The sequence below is a fragment of the Hylobates moloch genome, unplaced genomic scaffold, assembly GCF_009828535.3.
Source record: "Hylobates moloch isolate HMO894 unplaced genomic scaffold, HMol_V3 SCAFFOLD_1, whole genome shotgun sequence".
Classification (NCBI taxonomy): Eukaryota; Metazoa; Chordata; class Mammalia; order Primates; family Hylobatidae; genus Hylobates; species Hylobates moloch.
Window position 1 is genome coordinate 46,471,075 of NW_026652276.1, and position 20,290 is coordinate 46,491,364.

The 20,290-nt window shown below is 37.9% G+C and overlaps 1 protein-coding gene across 1 annotated transcript in view; it reads left to right on the plus strand.

Moving 5' to 3' along the window:
* Positions 1 to 20,290, plus strand: part of DNAH7 (dynein axonemal heavy chain 7) — a 330,709-nt gene that overhangs the window by 219,156 nt on the left and 91,263 nt on the right. The window contains exons 45-47 of the mRNA XM_032755099.2: positions 250 to 435; positions 8,591 to 8,754; positions 19,280 to 19,434. Of these exons, the coding sequence (XP_032610990.2) occupies positions 250 to 435; positions 8,591 to 8,754; positions 19,280 to 19,434 (505 nt within the window). The remainder of the gene's footprint in view (positions 1 to 249; positions 436 to 8,590; positions 8,755 to 19,279; positions 19,435 to 20,290) is intronic.

Consider the following 20,290-nt stretch of genomic DNA (forward strand, 5'->3'; position numbering starts at 1 on the left):
CCTAAATAGAGCTGTTCTTTGTATTATACGATAAATATTCATTCATTATTAATTTCATGAATTATATTAGACATTTTATATTTACAAATTCTAAAATATCATGGACTTTTCCTATATCATAGTGATATAGGAAATCCCAGGCAGAAGTCTGTCATTAAAAATAATAATTCACTTCTGAGGGTAAAATCTTGCAGAATTTTAAATTTCTTGTACTTGTAAATGTTGATAAAAGCTCACTTTTTTTTCGAGGTTGACCTGTGCAGCAAAAAACTAGAACGAGCTGAACAGTTGATTGGAGGCCTTGGAGGTGAGAAAACTCGATGGAGCCACACAGCTCTGGAGCTAGGGCAGCTGTACATCAACTTGACTGGGGATATCCTCATTTCCTCAGGAGTGGTTGCTTACCTTGGAGCCTTCACATCCACCTATAGACAGGTAAGGGACGTCATTCCATCTCTTCCTGACCCTCTGCCCATCACGGCCAATATAACCCTTCAAGGTTTTGTTTTACTTTGGTTTCGGTTTTTGGTAAGTACAAGGAGGAAGATATTTTTACATGATTTCTGCTTGTATATTTTAGTTATTCTATAATTAGCTGGTTAGCCAAAAGATGCCATGTAATATACTCTTCAAAAATCTAATTGTTTTAAAAACAAAAATATCTACTTTAAAATGTAATGTGAAAATGGGGAGTCTCTGCACCTATTCTAGTTTGGGGCTGCCTGATTAAAAATAAAAATTTTTTTAAAAAATAATGGGAAAATGGTAGCCTCTACTAGTAACATCTCAGTTCCTAAGCAAGTATGTAAAAAGGTATCAGAACTCTCTCTCTCTCTCTCCGTGTGTGTGTGTGTGTGTGTGTGTGTGTGTGTGTGTGTGTGTGTACTTCATCAGCTGTTTCCTATCAGTCTCAATAACAAGCCATTTCAAAATCATTTCAGAGAATGAAACTTGAAGGGAGGAAAAGGTGAGCCTGCCTAAAACCCTGTTGATAAGTGGCTTTGTTCCTTAGAAAACAAACCCCACGTTCCCTGCCTTGCCTCCCACCTCTCTGACTGATTCTGCGTCTTTCTTCTCCCTGGCCCAACACCTAACCCTAGGAGTTAATCCTAATTATTCTTCCTGCTTTTCTCTTCCACTTTTTAGTTTTTACTGAATGAGAGACCCAACATACTCTTCAGCTCTTTTTAGAAAAATGGAACTGGAATCCAACCTGGGTCATGGCCCTGTCAAAGCAGGCAGAGAGATTTAGAAAAATTAAGATAACTAAAAGAAAAAATGGGAGGGATGATAATGAGAATAAAAGAAGGGAGGAATTCAGAACATTTGGCAATAGTTTTTGGTGTCAAACGAGAAAGAGTACATGTTAAGTCCCCTTTGTGTAGGGCTTTATAATTTCACTGAGCATTGGCTTACACGTGGTCTCAATTGAGCCTCATTTAATTTCAGAACTATCTCCTAAGGAGGGTTGACTCTTGGGGCCACTGTTATGCTGTAATTGGTGATGGTGTTCTTTGAGAGTCTCGCTCTGTCACCCAGGCTGGAGTGCAGTGGTGCGATCTCGGCTCTCTGCAAGCTCCACCTCCTGGGTTCACGCCATTCTCCTGCCTCAGCCTCCCAAGTAGCTGGGACTACAGGCGCCCGCCACTACACCCGGCTAATTTTTCGTATTTTTAGTAGAGATGGGGTTTCACCGTGTTAGCCAGGATGGTGTCGATCTCCTGACCTCGTGATCTGCCCACCTCGGCCTCCCAAAGTGCTGGGATTACAGGCGTGAGCCACTGTGCCCGGCCGGTGGTGGTGTTTTTAACTAAATGTTTAAAATCTTCACCTAGTGGGTGCTTCTGTCTTTAGCACTCGGTGGTTACCTGCATCCTAATTTAGCACTCTTCCTACTCTCCTACATTGACATTTTGAACAATAAAAGGAGTAGCTTCGGCCACCCTTACCTTTCCCTGCTGGTTCAGAGCACACCACTAGGTGTCTGCACTGGCTCCTGTCTAGCATTCCAGAGCTCAGCAGAAAGTGTATTAGCACTACCCAGTGTACTAGCAGAATCCACTTTACCCAGTGCTTGGAGAGCTAGATGTACCATCCTCCCAACCAGGCCCTCTCTGACAGACTGACTCCAAGGGACTGCCTCTTCTGACTTTGCCATCATCAGCTGGCTACTATCAGAATGGGGGGCTGCCAGTCAGACCACCACACAAATGCTTCAAGGGTGCCTTAAGCACCTGAACTGAGACCTTGGAAATTTACTGATAGACACAAAGCTACATTCAACTTAGACACAAGACATGCCAAAGCTCAGAGTGCCTTCTGTGAACTCATTCACTGTCTGAACCCTTGATTCAAGTAGTCACTTCATTCCATGCCACCTCATCTCTGTGAAGGCTTGAAGGCAATTTTATTCCTTCTTGCTTCGCTAGATCAACCTGAGGTTTTACTTTCCTTAACAAATCTCTCATGTCACTCGAAGGAATTCCTGTGGATTAATTCTCTGAGTCCTACTTTGTCATCTTCACTCTTTTATCTGTTTCTCTCAGGTCAAAACAGCGAGCAGTTTATTTCCCATCAAAACTGTCTCATTCAATTCTCAGCGTAAGGGTTGGATGGCAAACATCAGGGCTCTGGCCAGAGCCGTTCCTGGCTTCTGTGTGCTTTCACACCCAACGACTAGCACCTGTGGCTCTTTCGGTCAGACTTCCCTTGGGTTCCTAGAACCCACTTTGCCCAATGTTTGGAGAGCAAGAAGTGCCTGGGAATGTACTTCCCTCTTGAGCAGCCCTTAATGAATAATTGAAGGGAGCATGGGAGTCTCTCTCCTTTCCCTCTGGTTGGGACAGCTCCAAGGAATAGCTTACACTATGGAGGTTCCCTGTGGCGTCTAACGAGGCCACCTGCTGCAGAACTTAGGCTGGTCCTTCACCCTTTATTGGCTTCTACTCCTTCTTGTCCTGCTTCCCCCTGCATCCTTTCCTCAGCATGTCACCTCACATGAATCTTCATCCCCCAGGCTGCTTCAGGGAACCCAAACTAAGAGGCCTTACTTACAACATTTGGTGCTTTTCTGACGTCAAAAGGTTTCAAGTCTCTGGATATCAAGGGCCCTCAATAAATAGCTGCATTTCCCCTCCAAGCTTGAATCTGAGTAGTCGTCAATTATTTATCAACTCTTTTATAGAGTTCCTGGCACTTTTCATAAATAAAACATAGGAAAATCCAATTCTTCCGGGGTAAGTGGGCCCACAGCACTCAACTGCGATGCCTGTGCCATTTTCCAAAACAGAATCCTACAGTGCTGTTAAGAACGTACAAGCCCTGGATTTGAATTAATTTGAACCTTCTAATTGACCTCTATCTGCCAATAACCGAAGTCAAAGCTGTTTTAATGGTGTTGGGTATTTTCACCAAGATGACACTCTTAATGGCCAGTTTTTCACTTCTACCATCTCTCTCTTTCCCCCCTCTTTTTTTTTTCATGACCTTATGCCAGCAAATCCACCATCTAGCTCATCACCTGATTACCAGCCAAGGCCATTGGCTTGAATTTTGAGATGCTTGTTCAGAGTCCTCCATGCTCATTTTGGTTATTCTCTGATATTACACTCTTATAGACATGTAATTAGGCTTCTTAAATTGCTAATCCAGAGTTCTTCTGTGGTAACATACTATACCTGTCAACTCTAAACTGAGCATTCTGCAGAAACTATTGCTTCTATTTTCTCTACGTCTTCCCTATGTCATAGGCTAGCATGCCTACTCCAGCATCAAGCTAGATCCAAGAAAGCTTGCAGACCTCTCCAAAATGTCTGTAGGCCAACCTACAGCCTGAAAACAAATAGAACAAAACATGCCAGTAGTGCTGGGTGAGGTGGCTCACACCTGTAATCCCAGAACGTTGGGAGGCTGAGGTGGGCAGATTGCTTGAGCTCAGGAGTTTGAGACCAGCCTAGGAAACATAGTACAGCCCTGTCTCTACAAAAAATACAAAAAATTATCCAGGCATGGTGGTGTGTGCCTGCACTCCCATTCCTACTTGGAGGCTGAGGTGGGTGGATTGCTTGAGCCCAGGAGGCAGAGGTTGCAGTGATCATGCCACTGCACTCCAGCCTGGGTAACAGAGTAAGATTCTGTCTCAAAAAAAATAAAAAAATAAGAAATAAAACATGCCAGAAGCAACTGTGTATAGAAGTCAAACTGGAAATGCTATTTGTCCCTCCTCCCTACATCGCAATACCATCTGTTCCTCGTATCAACAACCAAATAAAACAAAATAGCCAGATGATATTTATTAAGTACTTATGCTAGGAAGAATTTTGGCCCCTATGATCTTCACCTCCAAGTGTTATGTCTGTAACTATGCCACGTTACTTGGCAAAAGGACTTTGCAAATGGAATTATGGTTGCTAGTCAACTGAGCTTCAAGTAGGAAGATTATCTTTGGCTATCTTGGACTTCACTGTAAGATAAAGCTGAAATGTCTTTTTCGAGCAAGAGTAAGGAAGTACCCAGAGAAAGATGGGGCCATGTCAAAAGGACACAGAATTTAGCTTAAGGGTATTCCCGCTGGCCAAACTTGGACAATTTCAGCATCGCAATAATAGTGACTGTAACATAACTCATTGGATAAAATATGAAGAAGATGAATCTATGCTGACATAAATTAATAATAAAAAAATTGAATGTTTGAAAAAAACAGGACTTTTTCATGGTTACAAAGTATCTCCCTGCAGAATGCTTATTATCTGCAAAGGGAATGGGAAAAGAGCAATTTAACAGTGGGGAAGTTATAATATAATATTTCACAAGTGCTGTCTTAAGCATTTTAAATAATGGTTAAAAACTCTGAATTCTTTCTTGTAAGTAGTTTGCTAAGCCCTCACCCCAACCATTTTCTTTATTAGGCTGGAACACTCCTGGGTTACAATAGATAGCTTACAGAGGCCCCCAGATACCAGGGACAGCCCCTTCTTCCTTGCAACCACAGAATGATTCAAAATACCCAATCCCCAGGAAACATGTGAAACCCAGCTAATTCCATCCCATCTACCACATATAAACTGCCTCTCACAGCTCTAGCTTGATGCTACACTGTCTCCTGACAACACCCTGTGTGGCCCTGTGTGCAGCCTTCTCTCATTTGGAGCTATAACTAACAGAGTTCTGCCTTTCATTTATCTGAGTGTCTTTGTGTTGTATCCCACCATCTGAAGAATCTATAATCACACATAAGCTCATATAATTATGACACAGAAGCCTGGCAGACAACACTTTAATCAAGTGATAAAAATTAGTGTCATCAGTAAATGAACATCAAAGTGTCATCAGAAATGAAATTGTGTGCCATCTGATGGATGCAATGAGAAAAGCACATGATTTCTGTGATATTTCCGCCAAAGATGCATAACCTGAATCATGATGGAACATCATACAGACCCAGTTGTGGGGCATTCTACATAATATTAACAGGCTTATCAAGGTAGTGAATGTCATCAATTCCCCCAAAACTGTGATGCCCTTTCTTGTGCAAACCTCAAGGAATGTTGGTCCAGCCTACTCAGGAGGAGCCTGAGGGAGATGGCAGTGCCCAGCATGGCCTCTCAGCCGGCGCCACCTCCAAGCACCCAGCACCCTCATCAACCCAGAGGCTGGTGCCAGCACCATACATATCCACCTTCCCCTTGCCTTCTTCTAACTCCTTTCTCTCCAGTTATGTCTTTCACTATTTCTGAAATCTTTGATCTGTAAACTCAATTTGGGTACTGACTTCTGACTTTCTGAACATGAACCTTGGCTTGTAGTACCCCCCGGGTTCCTGTGCATCTTACAGACTGTCCCCCAGGTAGAGTCTCAGAAACTGCAGTATGTGCCCTGATCCTTATTGGCACGGAAATGCCCTGCTGTAGCCACTCACAGGGCATGTGAGTCCGAAGTAAATGTTTTCCGTCTCTCCTACTGGTTGAAAATGGATTTACTTTTCTACTATAATATTGTATGTGCTAGATATTTGTAACATAAAGAAAACACTTAGAAAAAATGTGGTGGTCTCAACTACTTTGTAAAGTGAAGCTTTGTTTTTTTTTAAACTTTTAGGTTCAGGGGTACATGTGCAGGTTTTTTACATAACCAAATTGTGTGTCAACAGGGTTCAGTGTACAGATGATGTCATCAACCAGGTAATAAGCATAGTATCTAGTAGGTGGTTTTTCAATCTTCACCCTCCTCCCACCCTCCACCCTCAAGTAGGCCCCAGTGTCTATTGCTCCTTTCTTTGTGTCCATGCCTTCTCATCATTTAGCTCCCACTTATAAGTGAGAACATGCAGTATTTGGTTTTCTTTTCCTGCATTAGCTTGCTTAGGTTAATGGCCTCTAGTTCCATCCGTGTTGCTTCAGAGGACATGATCTTACTCTTTTTTATGGCTGCATAGTATTCCATGGTGTATGTGTACCATTTGAGTTGATTCTATGTCTTTGCTATTGTGAATAGTGCTGCGATGAACATACACATGTGTTACGATTCTCTAGAGGGACAGAACTAGTAGGATATATATATATAAGATATATATAAGATATATCATATAAGATATATATAAGATATATCATATAAGATATATATAAGATATATCATATAAGATATATATAAGATATATCATATAAGATATATATAAGATATATATATATAGGAGTTAAGTAGTATTAACTACTAGAGGGACAGAACTAACAGGATTCTCTAAAAGGGCAGAACTGATAGGATACACACACACGCGCGCGCGCGCGCACACACACACACACACACATATATATATAGGGGAGTTTATTAAGTAATATTAACTCATAGGATCACAAGGTCCCACAATAGGCTGTCTGCAAGCTGAGGAGCAAGAAAGCCAGCCTGAGTTCCAAAGCTGAAGAACTTGGAGTCTCGACGTTTGAGGGCAGGAAGCATCCAGCATGGGAGAAAGATGTAGGCTGAAAGGCTAAGCCAGTCTAGCCTTTTCACATTTATCTGCCTGCTTTATATCCTGGCTGTGTTAGCAGCAGATTAGATGGTGCCTACCCCGATTAAGGGTGGGTCTGCCTTTCCCAGCCAACTGACTCAAATGTTAATCTCCTTTGACAACACCCTCAGAGACACACCCAGGATCAATACTTCGCATCCTTCAATCCAATCAAGTTGACATTCAGTATTAACCATCACAGTATGCATGTGTCTTTATGGTAGAACAATTTATATTTCTTTGGGCATATATCCAGTAATGGGGTTGCTGAGTTGAATAACAGTTCTAGGTTCTTTGAGAAATCACTACACTGCTCTGCCCAATGGCTGAACTAATTTACATTCCCACCAGCTGTGTATAAGCAGTCCCATTTTTCTGCGACCTCACCAGCGTCTGTTGTTTTTTCACTTTTAACAAAAGCCATTCTGATTGGTGCGAGATGGTATCTCATTGTGGTTTGGATTGGTATTTCTCCAATGACTAGTGATGTTGAGCATTTTTTCGTATCCTTGTGGCTGCATGTATGTCTTCTGTTGAGAAGTATCTGTTCATGTCCTTTGCCTACTTTTTAATGGGGTGAGTTGTTTTTTGCTTGTTAATTTGTTTAAGTTCCTTATGGATTCTAGATATATAGACCTTTGTCAGATGCATAGTTTGCAAATGTTTCTCCCCATTCTGTAGGTTGTCAGTTTACTCTGCTGACAGTTTATTTTGCTGTGAATAAGCTTTTTAGTTTAATTAGGTCCTATTTGTCAATTTTTGTTTTTGTTGCAATTGTTTTTGGCATCCTTGCCATTAAATCTTTGCCAGGGCCTATGTCTAGAATGGTATTTCCTAGGTTTTCTTCTAAGGTTTTATAGTTTTAGGTTTTACATTTAAGTCTTTAATTCATCTTGAGTTGATTTTTGTATATGGCATAACGAATGGGTCCAATTTCAGTCTTCTGCATGTGGCTAGCCAGTTATCCTAGCACCATTTATTGAATAGGGAGTCCTTTCCCCATTGCTTATTTTTGTCAGCTGTGTCAGAGATCAGATGCTTGTAGGTGTACAGCTTTATTTCTGTGCTCTCTATTCTGTTCCATTTGTCTGTGTTTTTGTACCAGTATCATGCTGTTTTGGTTATTGGAGCCTTGTAGTATAGTTCAAAGTCAGATAATGTGATGCCTCTGGCTTTGTTCTTTTTGCTAAGGATAGCTTTGGCTATTCAGGCTCTTTATTGGTTCTATATGAATTTTAGAATACTTTTTCCAAATTCTGTGAAAAATGTCATTGGTAGTTGATAGGAGTAGCATTGAAAATGAAGCTTTATAATAACAATTGGTAATTATTTTTTCCAGATACAAAATTCTGACTTAAATGCTTAATCTAGACTTTATCTCAACAGTGAATATGTTGAGTACATAGCTGACCTTCTCAATTAGAATTTTATGTGAAATAAGAATCTGAGACACCGAAATCATTTTTGAGGTAGAGTTTCCACAATGGTTTGTTGACTCAATGAATACAGTATAAATTGAGGAATTATAAAGCATGCTTTTGATAACCTCCAGTCTCATTTCCTTATCTTTCTGTGTATGTTCTAAAGAATCAGACTAAAGAGTGGACAACTTTGTGCAAAGGAAGAGATATCCCCTGCTCAGATGATTGCTCTCTTATGGGTACCCTGGGAGAAGCTGTGACAATTCGAACTTGGAATATTGCTGGATTACCTTCTGACTCATTTTCCATTGATAATGGGATAATCATAATGTAAGAAAAATATTTTTCTCACAAATAGTCTTTATTAAATAACAGTAGATTTATCTGTGTTCCTTCTAACAATTTTAGGTAGCAAACTTTTACAGTATTAAAAAAATTACTTAATTGGTGAAATTAAGTATGAGTAATCACTTCCTTCTCTTATTATTATAATAGTTGAGTATTAGACACTGTAGTAAACAAATGAGCAGATGACTTGTACTTAATTTTTTAAAATTAATTTTTAGCAAATAGAGGAAAACCCTGCCTTAAGTAAGGGAAGTCCAAAATTTTCATTTCCATAAAATACAGCGTTTTGTTATTAGAGGTTAATGAAATGTGCATTAGTGTGTCATTGGTGATGATTGGGCAGGGTGTTCCAAATTCTGTCTTAGTCCCTAGTGTGGGACTGTTTTAAATTAGATGGATGTATTTCTGGATCCTACACTGATAGGGAAGAGTAGCCACTATACCTGTAGTTTCCTGGTTAGTAGAGAAAACCTGTGTAGACTGGTCTGGGAGAATATTAAAGGCTCGTCTGCCTCACCCTCTCCTCCAGGTCTCACCTCCCAGAAACCAAGGACTTCAGCCTGTCACAGTGTGAGGACAATCTTGTATTATTTCCAAGTTCACATTACCATGAGCCTTTTGTCACTCGGCCAGTTTTCTCAGAGTTTTAGGAGGAAATGCTCTGTGTTACATGACTGTTTTGACTAGTTGTTAGGTTACTATGAAAAGTAATTGATATGATGGTACTTTTTAAAGTAAAAGTGTTTGAGGCATGCAAACTTTTAAAATAGAAGTAAACACTAAATGTGGAGACTAGTTATTCCTAAATTTTATGTATATAGTTTTTGGTTTTTTCGTTTGTTTGTTTGTTTTGAGACGGAGTCTCACTCTATTGCCCAGGCTGGAGTGCAGTGGAGCGATCTTGGCTCACTGCAAGCTCCGCCTTCCGGGTTCACGCCATTCTCCTGCGTCAGCCTCCCGAGTAGCTGGGACTACAGGCACCCGCCACCACGCCCAGCTAATTTTTTTGTATTTTTAGTAGAGACGGGGTTTCACCATGTTAGGCAGGATGGTCTCGATCTCCTGACCTTGCGATCCGCCTGCCTCAGCCTCCCAAAGTGCTGGGATTACAGGCGTGAGCCACTGCACCTGGCCTGTATATAGTATTTATGAAAATCATTCTACAAATTAAAACTCTGGTGAACACATTTATTTTCCAATAAATTATCCTGACATATGGATTTCTTTAGCATTCATTTACTAAATTGTTCTACAAGAATTTGAGGTATGTGCAATATGATTATAATATAAAACAAGATAAAATCTGATGAGACCACCTAGGGTAAGTTAAAGGAGTAGTTACTGTTAGAATTTGAGACAAGCTAATTCCTATAGCTGGGCCCTGAATTAAGTTTGACGGTTTCTGATAACTAAGACAAAAAGAAAAAGTTGTATCTCATAGTTCTTGTTTTTTAACCAAGTAAACTGTAGTTAGAGAGACCAACTTTTTCAGGAGCTAAAGTTAAATTTAATTATTTTATTTATATAGAGAAAAAATTACAAAGCTTTACTTTGCAGAACTAAAATACTGGGTACTCTGATCCAATAATCTAAATCCAAGGAGAAAATAGATAATCTAAAATCAATGGTAAATATGTACACTAGCTGGCTGCTAAAATAACATTTTAGCAGATATTTAAGTGCCTTTTACCAAGCACAGAAGGGCAGCTCGTTGTTGAATTACTTAACATGTGGCATGCAGGCAGTGTGTGTTGATGTTTAGTGTTAGAATATACCTTACAGATTGACAGAGGTGGGAGATCTCTGAAATTTTGGAAGTCTGACTTTTACTTTCACTTTTGTCTAGCTGGACCAATTAACTACAGCATGAAAATAGTCAAATTTTTGCTGCTTTTGTTATTGTTTTTATCTCAGAAAAGAGCTTTGGCTCTTCTCAAGCTCTTGTGAACGTAGCTGGTCATGTCCTACATATTAGTAGTTACTGAAATGGTAGTCATTGTCTTGATTTGCAATTTATATATCATGGTTCTGCCTAGCAGGACATCTATAACCACTATATCCATCATCAGAGGCCAAATTGCATCTTGTTTTCTAGCAAATAAACATACCCTTATTTTTGGGTCTAGTCATATTTCAAAAATAATAGAACTGTTGATGGGTATATCTGCATATAAGACTCTAAACCATTCAGTGATTATTTTTCAAGACAACACACTCACATTTTGGGAGGGATGGAGATAGAAAATGATGTTAATGGGTTGTACCCCCTACATCTTTACTATTCATTTGTAAAAATGTTGAAATATTAGCAGAAAGTTATGGTAGCAACTGTACTAAGAAGAAAATATTAATAATTTTCATTCTTGGCTTCTTTTCCCAATATATTTTGGTAATCTTATACTGAAAGCTTTCAGTAAATATGTGTAAAGTGGTCACTTTGAAGTATCAGCTAAGTATCTTCTTTACCTGTGCAGTGCCCTCTTCCATTCCCCAGAAAGTCTTGCTTGACGATGATAGTATCTACTATTGAGCACTCACAGAGGACCTAATCCTGTGCTAAGTGCTTTTCACATATTAGCTGAGTGAGGAGATGATTATTTAGGGAAACTGGAAGAATCTATAAAATTTGGGCAAGTTAGAATATAATTAACTTTTGGGGCCACTGACTCCTAAAGGTCCCTGGCTAATTAGAATTTCAAAGATTAGTGATAACATTAAATGTAATTAGCTTGTATCTGAACATTTTATGGGTAAAGGATTAGGATTGTTTAACAGATTGATAAGTAGATCAGACCTGTATCTGATATAACTCTGCTTTTTAAAAAAGTAAATTTTCATTTCCATGGGAGAGAGATATATTAGGTTTAATTCAGTAGCAATAATAACTGAGAAGAATAACACCTTTCCTTGTCTGTTTTTATGAATTTATGTGTGTGTAAAAAGGAACATATCAAAACTCTGAAATGTATTGCTGCTTTATATTCAAAATCTGTGGTCTGTGCAACTGCTGTGAACGTGTATTTTCACTGTTAGAAGTCCATGTTTTCAAAAAGCCCACAAAAGCACCAAATAACAATCCTCTCTAGACAGTAACAAAAGAATACACACTGTCAAAACTTGGAACATTGAGTGCTATAAAAATTCAATTTCCATTTGGGGACCACTGATTTTAAAGCCTTTGTAGATTCAAGAATGTTTGATGGAGGAAATAAAAGAGAGATTATGTGGAGAAAAACATTTTCTTGTTAAAAAAAAATACAAAATAATAATGGAGAAGAAGCAAGTAAATGTAGTGCTTGCTCATTTTGAATTCAGAATTTGTATTCATCCAAAGACTGAAGCTATTTAAATCAGTTTGTTGCATACAGCTTTCCACAATTGTTGGTATATTTGTTAAACTAGTATTTTCTTTTTTATCTACATTGAAGAATATCTCCTTTAAAATTTTATTCATCTAATATGTTATTCTATGGAAACCCAAATCTTTGAATATAAGCTGAAGTCACAAACATCCTGTCTTTGGATAAAAAAGATGTTACATTAAGACTGTTGTCTGGGGAAAATAAGTTTGATATAGTTATTAACTGGATATGGAACAACAGAAGATTTGTTTGTGTATAACTGCACACACACATATATGGGGAGAAAGGGTTGGGGGTGAGGGGAGAGAGGAGAGAGAGAGAGAGACAGAGAGAGAGAGAAAATATACCATTGTTCCAGCATAATTTGTTGAAAATATTATCCTTTTTAAAATCAGATTGCCTTTACATCTTTGTTGAAAATCATTGGTTCACATGCATGTGGGTTTGTTGCTGAGTTCTCTGTTCCATTGACCTATTTGTCTTGATGTAAATACCATATTTCTTTGATTATTGAAGCATATTAAGTCTCAAAGTCAGGTATTATATCTTTCACATTTGTTCTTTTTCAAAATTGTTTTTCTGATTGTTACCTCTAAATATAAATTTTAGAATCAATTTTTAAATGACTACACATAATCTTCCTGGGATTTGTATTGGTACTAATTGAATCTAAGATCAGTTTGAGAAGAATTGACAACTTAGTATGTATTTCTAATATATGAACACAGTGTATTTCTTTGTGTACTTAGGCCTCCTTTGATTTCTTTCGTCAGTGTTTTCTGGTTGGATTTATACCCAGTATTTCTTTTATTTCTGTGTGGTACTTAAAAGATTGTGTTCAACTATTCATTAGGAAAGCAGTTTATTTTTGAATATTGACTTTTTACCCTATAGCTTTAATAAACTCATTTATTAGTTCTAGGATCTTCTATGTAGATGTATTGGAATATTTTATATGTAGACAATCATGCTGTTTGCAATTAGTGACAGTTTAACTTACTGCTTTCTAATCTGTATGCCTTTTATTTCTTTTTCTTAGCTTATTGCACTGACAGGGGCTTCCAGTGTAATGATGAACAGGGTTGATGAAATCAGACACTGTTGCCTTTTACCTAATCTTAGAATCAGTTTTTTACTATCACATGTGGTATTAGCTGTAGGTTTTTGTACCTCCTTTGTATCATGTGAAAGAGACTCCCTTCTATTCCTAGTTTGCTGATGGTTTTTAGCATTAATGGATGTTTAATTTTGTGAAATGTTTTTTCTGCATCTATTGAGTTGATCCTACAGTTTTTTTATGTTTAGTCTGTTAAAATGGTAAATTATACTGATTGATTTTTGAATGTTGAACTAGCCTTGCATTTCCAGATTAAACTCTACTTGGTCATAATGTATTCTCTTATTTATATATTTTAGGATTCGATTTGCTAATGTGCTTTGAAGAGTTTTGCATTTATGTTCATGAGAAATATTGATCTGTGTTTTACTTTGTTGTAATGTCTGTATGGTTTTGCTTTCAGAGTAATGCTGGCCTCATAAAAGGAATTGGGAAGTCTTCTCTCCTATTTTGTGTAAGAGATCATGTAGAATTAGAATTATTTCTTTCTTAAATGTTGCATAGAAATGACCAAAGAAATTATCTGTGCCTGGAATTTTTTTGTCATTGAAAGATTTTATCCATGAATTCAATTTTTAAAATAGTAACAGGTCTATCCAAGTGATCTATTTCTTCCTAAGTGAGTTTTGGCAGTTTCTGTCTTTTCAGAAATTTCTCAGTTTCATCTAAGCTGTTAAATGTATGACCAGAGAGTTGTTTATAGTATTTCCTTAATATTTATTTAATGTCTGTAGGGTCTGTAATGATAATCTCACCTATCACTTCTGATATTGATAATTTGTGTATTCTTTCTATTTTCTTGGTCAATCTGGCTAGAGTTTGATAAATTTTGTTGATCCTATATAGGAACAAGCCTTTGGTTGCATTGTTTTTCTCCATTCTTTTTTTGTTTTCAATAATACTGATTTCTTCCCTAATATTTATTATTTCTTTGCTTCTGTTTGCTTTAGGCATAAATGACTTTTATGTCTCTGGTTTCCTAAGGTGGAAGTTTATTGATTCTAGATTTTTCCTTTCTAATCCATGGATTTAATGCTATACATTTCACATTAAGTATTGCTTTAGCTACATAGCACAAATTTTGATGTTTTATTTTAATTTTCATTTCCTTTAAAGTATTTTCTAATTTTTTTTGAAATTTCCTCTGTGATTCATGGATTTTTCAGAAATATATTTTTTTAATTTGCAAATACTTGGAGACTTTTAGGGCATTTTTTGTTACTGTTTTTAATTTCAAATTTATTTGATGATTCCAGTTGTTTAAAATTTTTTAAGGTTTGTTTTATGGCATAAATCTTGTCTATATTTTCAATATTCCGTGTGCACTTGGAAAAAATATCCTGCTATTATTGAGTGAAGGGCATTTTGAAAGTTGGTTAGGTTGAATTGCTTGATACTGTTGTTCATGGCTTCAATATCCTTGCTAGTTTTCTGTCTACTTGTTCTCTCTTCAGTCTTATCAGTTTTAGCTTTATCTGTTTTGGAGCTCTGTTGTTAGAGGCATACACATTAAAGACTATTATGTCTTCTTGATGAATTGACCCTTTTATTGTTGCGTATGTCCCCCTTTATCCTTGATGGTTTTCTTGTTCTGAAGCCTATTTTTTCTAATATACTATTGCCAGTACAGCTTTCTTTTGATTAGTGTTTTCATGGTATATCTTTTACCATCATTTTACTTTTAATATAACTATATTATTATATTTAAAGTGGGTATCTTGTAGACAGCCGACAGTTGGATCATATAGTTTTATCCAATCTGATAATGTCTCTCCTTGTTGATCAAATTGGACTATATATATTCATCTATCTTCAACTTCACTGACTCTTCTGTTATCTCTGTTCTGCTATTGAGCCCATACTATGGGACTTTTAATTTCAGATATTATGTTTTTCAGTTCTAAAATTTCCATTTGATTCTCGTTATCCTTTTTTTCTTCTGAGAATGTCTCCATTTATTTCAAAAATGTTCACCTTTGTCTCATGGAGGATGGTTATAATATCTGCTTTGAAGTTCTTTCTGGTAATTTCAAATCTGTCTGTTTCTTTGAGAATTAACCACATCCTTATTCTTTGTGTGTTGAGTAATTTTGGATTGTATCCTGGAAATTTTGAATATGAGACTCTGGGTCCTGTCAAAATCCTCTGGATAAGATTGATTTTTTGGTTTAGCAGTCAAATAACTCAATTATAAGTTTAGATCACAATTCTTAGTTCTCCTTCTGTCGGTGATGTTGCAATGTCAGTTCAGATTTGTAAGCCTTCACTATACTGTTCGAATCTACTCCTCGGCATTCATTATTCAGGAGTTAAATGGACTAGGATTTATGATATTGTTTAAAGCCTCTGATATGCTTCTTTAGATGTGTTCCATGCATGCACAGCTTCAGGCCTTTTCTCTACAGGATTTATCCTACCCTTGCCCCACTTTCCATATCCCAGGGGTACCATTTTTATACTTTTTTTATGGCCAAAATGATGAAGTTCTTTCAGAGTTTTCTCTTCCCTTGCTATTGCACAATTTCATGCCAACACTGGGGGCAAAGTGTTAAGAAAAAAGAGAGAAAAATACTTGGATTTCCCTTACATTCTGTGCACAACAGGGGCCTCTTTTTTTACTTTTGTCCAGAGAGACAGGTTTTTGCTCAGTGTTTTGGGTAACTGCACCACTGCTTCTTCTGTTGTGATAATACAGTTCTGTGAGTGGGGTTAACCTTGGGGTAGAGACAAAAGAGAATAAAGAAAAAAAAAAAAAGCAAAACATGAAATAAAACATGGATTTACGCCCATGCTCTCTGGCTCACATATGGTCATTTTTTCAGTTACCTATTTTGAGTTATTGCTACCTGTGACTGCTGCACAGTTCCCCCACTAAGCCAGAAAATAGAAAGAATGTAAAAAACTTAGAAAACTCACTACCCCATTACTGATAATTCCTCAAGTTAGGATTTTTCTCCCATTCACTTGTTATTATTTACTTTTTAGAATCTGTAAGTAGTTGTTTTTTGTATTTTGTTCAACATTTTTAGATGTAATCGGTGAAGGAGATAGGCCGTAAAAAGCCTAGCCCATCTTGGTTAGAATCAGAAGTCCTTTCCTCTGGTTTTGAAATGCTGCTCATTGGACAAGTATTTTCGGTGCAGGGGTAATCTCTTAGAGAATTTCAAATTTTAGAATTATTTAATTAGTGTGGTGTTTGCCCCATGACTTTACTGTTTCTGTATCAGTGGATTATCACATGCAACCTTTATTTGATTTAGGAAAAAAAGAATAAAGAATGAGCACGGACCCGTCCTTTAAAGGAATAAACAGTTTAGTTGGATGATGCAGCTAAGGAATTAGAGAATTACCATAATAGAATATTACCATTACATGCAAATACCATAAATATAACATGGATGAATTGCTAAAGAAGTTCAGAGAGAAAAGAGATGGAGAGAGGCTTTGTGGACTATATAGCTTTTGAGCTGATGTTCAAACATGAGAAGGACTTAAATGGGAAAAGATGGGGGAGAAGTGCATTTTGGACAAATAAACAGGATGAACATAGATATTGTGGCTAAAAAATGTGGAAGTGATACAAGAGTGAGTAATTCAATTTATTTAGGAAAGCGTAAATGCTGTTTAACATTCACACACAATCCTCCAAACTTAAAAATATATTTCTAAAATGTGACAGAATGAAAACTTTTTATATATTTATATTTTTATTTCTTTCTAATTTCTCTTCTCTCACTCTCTTTAGAATGATTCTTCATTAGTTAATTGCATCTATGATGTTACATTACTCTTTTGATGTCTTTTCTTACATAATTAATGTGGTAGACTGAATTATGCTGCCCCACCAAATTTTTATGTTGAAGCCATGACTCCCAATGTGACTGTATTTGGAGATAGGTCCTTTCTTTTTTTTTTCTTTTTTTTTTTTTATGACAGGGTCTCACTGTGTCACCCAGACTGGAGTGCAGTGATGCAATCCTGGCTCACTGCAAACTCAAGTGATCCTCGCACCTCAGCCTCCCAAGTAGCTGGGACTGCAAGTGCACATCACCATGCCTGGCTAATTGTTGTTTTTTGTAGAGATGGAGTTTTGCTATGCTGCCCATGCTGGTCTCGAACTCCTGGGCTTAAGTGATCTGTCCACCTCAGCCTCCCAAAGCACTGGGATTACAAGCTTGAGCCACCATGCTGGCCCTGAACATAGGTCCCTTAAAGAGGTAACTAAGGTTAAATGAGGTCGTAAGGGGGAGCCCTAATCAAATAGTAATGGTGTCCTTGTAAGAAGAGGGAGCAGTACCAGGAACATCTTGCATGGAGCAAAGGCCATATAGGACACAGCAAGAAGGTACTGTCTGCAAGTCAAGGAGAGAGGCTCTGCAGAAACCAAACCTGCTGAAACCTTAGTCTTGGACTCTCAGGGTCCAGAACTGTGAGAAAAATTCTGTTGTTTAAGCCACTTAGTCAGTGGTATACTGTTATGGCAGCCAGAATGACACAAGGATAATGCTCACATTGGAGGATAAGAAAACTATTTTCTTTTTTATCTAAGCTACTTTTTTTTTTTGAGACAGAGTCTTGCTCCGTTGCCAGGCTGGAGTGCTGTGGTGCGATCTCAGCTCACTGCAACCTCTGGCTCCCTGGTTCAAGCAATTCTCCTGTCTCAGCCTCCTGAGTAGCTGGGATTACAGGCATGCACCACCACGCCCAGCTAATTTTTGTATTTTTAGTAGAGACGGAGTTTCACCATGTTGGCCAGGATGGTCTCAATCTCCTGACCTCATAATCTGCCTGCCTTGGCCTCCCAAAGTGCTGAGATTACAGGCGTGAGCTACTGTGCCCGGCCTAAGCTACATGTTTTATACCAGGCTCTAACTAATAACTGATAAAAATATGGTTTCTTTTATTTTGGGGGACAAGTTATCCATTGACGTTCCAATTTCATGTTATAATGAGAGTGAATTTAATATGTTATCCTGTTATATCCCCCTTTTTTCTTCTCAATTTTTTTTTGCCTCAGTCACCTTTTATTTTCTCCTCTTGCTCTTCTAATGACCTAAATGAATTTGCTCTGCTCACTTTTGTTTTTTGTTTTTTTTTGCTTAATTTCATTAAAATGTTGTACTTCTCATGCTCTGCTCACTTTTGAAGGACCTGGCGTTATCTTTAGAAAATTGGCCAGGATTATAGCTTGTGTTGATTGAAACGTCTAAAAGAAAGAAAAAGAATAGTGATTTTATTGTCAATTACATTTCACACAAGGTGGAAAGCTATGTGGTTGAATATCATATGGTAATTGCAGATACTGATGAACTCATCTGTTCACTACACCCTAGAAAATAAACTGGGTTCCTCCTGGGGTATTGCCCTTGTTCTTATCATAAATCAAATATGTAATGAACTACATATATGACACTAAATACACAAGTATTTGAAGCAAAGATTGGGTCAACAATAGTGTTAACACTTAAGTGTCCCTGGATATTATGAAGTTCAAATGATATAAAATTATGCCTTTTACCTTTTCGTTAGGCTGTTATTTCTTTAATGGTCTAGATTTTGAGATATAATATTCCAAACCTCTTTCCTTATTGTACAAATGACAGCAGGTGGGAACTAAGGAAGCGCAGTGACTTATCCAAGGTCACATGATTCATTAATGGGAGGGCTTAGTGAAGAACTGGAGTTTCCTTATTTCCAACACAGTCCTCTTGATGGTTGTCACTGTGACATAATTAGCAAGAGCAGCAAATATTTTCAAAAGTGTAATTTAACATTTAGAAATTGTAATTTTCCAAAAAGACTGTAATAACTTGTGTTAACTTTGCAGGACGGTTTCTGTAGTTGCCGTTCAGGTAGCCCACTCAATCTACACATCTCTGTTTTAAGAACATAGTTTCTCTTAAGTTAAAAAGTAAAATATTACAAATAAAGGGCAAACTTTTAAAAAGTGACCTGTGATGTGAACATGATTAAATAGTGTAGAAACAAATCATGGCTTGACCAGCATCATCTTTCTCCTCCTTTTCAGGAATGCAAGAAGGTGGCCTCTGATGATAGATCCTCAAAGTCAGGCTAATAAATGGATCAAGAACATGGAAAAAGCCAATAGTCTTTATGTGATTAAACTTAGTGAACCTGACTATGTTAGGACTCTGGAAAATTGCATCCAATTTGGTACTCCTGGTATGTAGACACATTACAGAACTGCCTGGAGAGGGCACAATTAACCCAAAACTATATAGATTGTTTCAAGCGATCCTCCCACCTCAGCCTACCAAGTTGCTGAGACTACAGGCACACACCCCCACACCCCCACGCCTGGCTAATTTTTGTATTTTTTTTGTAGAGATGAGGTTTCTCCATGTTGCCTAGGCTGGTCTCAAACTCCTGGGCTCAAGCAAACTGCCTTCCTTGGCCTCCTAAAGCACTGGGATTAAAGGCATTAGCCGCCACGCCTGGCCCAGACTCATCTTAAATGGTGACTTTGTTAATATTTTTCATTATTTAATGATAATTAATCAAATGAGTATTTTAAAGATTACAAACCTCCCAGAAGGTTAGGAGGTTTTGTCTCAAGATTTGTTTGTGATGCTTCCCCTAATTTAACTGTTTTAATTTTTGTCTGTTGTTTCCCTTTAGTTTTCATTATATCTCCAATTCTGCATTTAAAAGGGCCACTTGATATATGCCAATAGTATTTTAACACAACTCTAGTTCACTTATTTATGTATTCCTCTCTCAACTTACCCTACAGAAGTGGCAGAGAGGAGGGCTGGGCGCAGCTCACGCCTGTAATCCCAGCGCTTTGGGAGGCTGAGGCAGGCGAATCACCTGAGGTCAGGAGTTCAAGACCAGCCTGGCCAACATGGTGAAACCCTGTCTCTACTAAAAATACAAACATTAGCCAGGCGTGCTGGCGGGTGCCTGTAATCCCAGCTACTCAGGAGGCTGAGGCAGGAGAATTGCTTGAACCTGGAGGTGGAGGTTGCAGTGAGCTGAGAGAGTGCCACTGCACTCCAGCCTGGGTGACAGAGCGAGA